Source organism: Zerene cesonia, chromosome 15 (genome assembly GCF_012273895.1).
Source record: "Zerene cesonia ecotype Mississippi chromosome 15, Zerene_cesonia_1.1, whole genome shotgun sequence".
Classification (NCBI taxonomy): domain Eukaryota; kingdom Metazoa; phylum Arthropoda; class Insecta; order Lepidoptera; family Pieridae; genus Zerene; species Zerene cesonia.
In genome coordinates this window covers 732564-735669 of record NC_052116.1, presented here as the reverse complement: position 1 = coordinate 735669, position 3106 = coordinate 732564, and the positions used below count along the sequence as shown (strand labels likewise).

At 38.1% G+C, this 3106-nt stretch overlaps 1 protein-coding gene across 1 annotated transcript in view; it reads left to right on the top strand.

The window, feature by feature from the left end:
• Window positions 1–3106, top strand: part of LOC119832416 (dynein heavy chain 3, axonemal) — a 50171-nt gene that overhangs the window by 11119 nt on the left and 35946 nt on the right. Inside the window, 5 exon segments of the mRNA XM_038356088.1 lie at window positions 461–723; window positions 1105–1306; window positions 1692–1862; window positions 2250–2397; window positions 2744–2942. Of these exon segments, the coding sequence (XP_038212016.1) occupies window positions 461–723; window positions 1105–1306; window positions 1692–1862; window positions 2250–2397; window positions 2744–2942 (983 nt within the window).

Here is a 3106-nt window from a genome sequence, read left to right as displayed (position 1 = left end):
AATAATACTATTTTGCTTCGTAGATAGCTGGACAACTGAAATAATGTCATATTCGTGTTTTATTCGTTGTTTTTTTTCTTGACATCTATTGGTAAATAAAAATACTATTTTGCTTCGTAGGTAGCTGAACAACTGAAATAACACATAGGCACTTTTTATACCGATATTCCTACGGGATACGGTTACACACGGTTACACAGCTAGTTTTACTTATACGTATATACAGATAAAAAAATCTTTGTGTGTTTACAGTATGATACATTCGAAACCAAAGGGATAGTAGGAATGATGTGTTTTTTAATCTTCTATTACTGCTATCTTCTTATATCGACACCTAAAAGTTAGCTACTAGTCAAGCGCTGGATATCGCGTGCTGAATTAAATTTAATTAAATTTAATTAAATTAAATTTATCATACATACATACTTGACAATATTAAAGTAAAAATATCTCCTGACAGTGCCAAGCGACCTGGATGTACCTCGAGCCAATCTTCTCATCCGAAGACATAATGCGCCAAATGCCGACCGAGGCCCGCAACTTCCGCGACGTGGACAAAGAGTGGCGCACCATCATGGGGGCCACGCAGAAGGACCCCATGGTGCTCTCGGCCACCGACTTCCCGGGGCTGCTGAAGAAGCTGCGCTATAACAACGCCCTCTTGGACGATATCCAGAGGGGGCTCAATGATTATCTGGAGAAGAAGAGGCTGTTCTTCCCCAGGTATTTCAAACACAGGACGTTTGAATATATGCATACTAGTATTTTTATATAAGCTGTTTCTGAAAAATTAGTTTCCTCGTAGATGACGTTTTAATTTAAAGAAATGTATATAATACAGCTCAGTTATAAGCAGACATTTCGTTTAGATTTTGAATAATTAACTTGATTATACTTTAAGTAAAAGTCCAGTGAGATGTGAATCTAAGAATATATATATTAATATAATGCATAATATTTATAATAAGAAAATTACCAAAGAAAATCCGTACTTAAGAGATGATGAATGAGAAGATTTACAATAGAATAAAAAAAACTTAATAATACTTTTTTTAAATTACATTTATTTAGGTGAACGAATATTTAATAAAGTAATTGCTTTAGATTCTTCTTTCTATCAAACGACGAGCTTCTCGAGATTCTCTCAGAGACGAAAGATCCCATGCGAGTGCAGCCTCACCTCAAGAAGTGCTTCGAAGGCATCTACACATTGGACTTCAATGCCAACAAGGAAATTGTCGGCATGGCGTCTTCTGAAGGAGAAATTGTTAAACTTTCCTCGAGTATTCAGCCAGCTGATGCTAAGGTCAGTATCACTTCTGGGGGTTATACAGATGTTCTGAAAAATTGAAATAAACTTATGAATCAAATTCAATTGTTACAATTTATTCAGTTTATTATAGGTTAACATTAATGGCATTATAGTCTCATGTATAATGTAAAGACAGTCCCATCTACACGAACAGACAAATGTCTACCAATCCAAACAAATTTGAAAATAGTTCCATTTCTACAAGCACTTAAAAATTATAATGAAAATGACAGCCATGACCTTTATATAGATAGTTTTTGCTCTTAGGATATGTAATTCTCTTATTTTTGTTTTTTTAGGCAAATTTTTTAAATCGGTTTATTTTTTTCTCAATTCTGATTCTTAAATTTTTGTTAAAAATATTTGGGCACGTCCGCAGGGCATGGTGGAGCGCTGGCTCCAACAGCTGGAGCACCAGATGATGGTGAGCCTCCGCGACGTGGCCTCGGAGGCAATTACGGCCTACACCCTCACCGAACGCACCGAGTGGGTGCTGTGCTGGCCCGGCCAGATCGTGCAGGCGGGCTCCTGTGTGCAGTATACCACTGAGGTAAGTTAGTCTTCTCTAAATGCATAAAAAATCTTTTTAGGACCAGGTCTTATTATTTTTCATTATTTTTAGTTACTTAATTTTGGTACCTGAGTTGAAAGTGTATGAAAATGATTGAGAAAATAATATTACGCCATTTTTTATGAATTTGATATACCCAGTGTCTATCATCATGTTAATAAATAAATAAAATAATATGAAATTACCTACAGATATTATATGTCATTTCCTTTTTAAGTTGCTTACAAAGTAACAAATTGAATGGTCTATGTTTCTTTTCTATTGCCCTAGTAAGCTTTTTTGAGTATTCCCGCTGGAATTATTTGAGAAATCCACTCAACACCCACAAAACACCGGGCAGTTTTACAATTTCAACTTTAAACCCAGGCAATAGAGGCGATAAACAAGACGAGCCTGCCAGAGCTGATCGCGCACAGCACGGAGCAGATCACGGGGCTGGTGTACCTGGTGCAGGGCGAGCTGGAGCCCGGCAACCGCATCACCGTCGAGGCGCTCATCGTGCTCGACGTGCACGGTGCGTGAACAGTTCAGCTGGGAAATTTTCTTCAGGTTCTTGGACCAGGCTGTTGGAGCAGTCGAAATTATTGCTAACTACTCAGTCCTTGGTGGTACAGCAGTGCTGGAATCAAATTGTTTTAGGGCATCTATAGCTGGATGGATTACCATTTGTACAATTCAATTGAAAAATTATAGGAATTGAAATTAAATGCTCCATCATCTCCATACCAGTGTAATATGCTTTTTATTGGCATATTTTGGGAAACATTAATATTTTTAATATTATTAAAGGTACTATTTTAAACTTAACCATCGTAAAAACGTGTGTCACAATTCCGATAATAGCTTCACGATTATTCCAGGTCGGTCCATTCTGGAGGAGATGGAGGAGAAGCAGGTCCGCGACATCACAGACTTCAACTGGATCTCGCAACTGCGCTACTACTGGCGCGGCGACCGCATGACCTGCTCCATGATCACCACCGACGTGGAGTACGGGTTCGAGTACCTGGGCAACACCGGCCGACTGGTGGCCACGCCGCTTACTGACAGGTGTTATAGGTAAGTGGGAAACGAAATGCTAATAAGTTTCATTATAGTGATGCTAGTATTTACAGGCAGTGATGTCTCCTTTGTTGTTTCGGCTATAAACAAATTATTGTATGTATATAGTTACCACATATTCTTCATCAGGTTTAAACAACATAATAAATAAAAATGCGAAT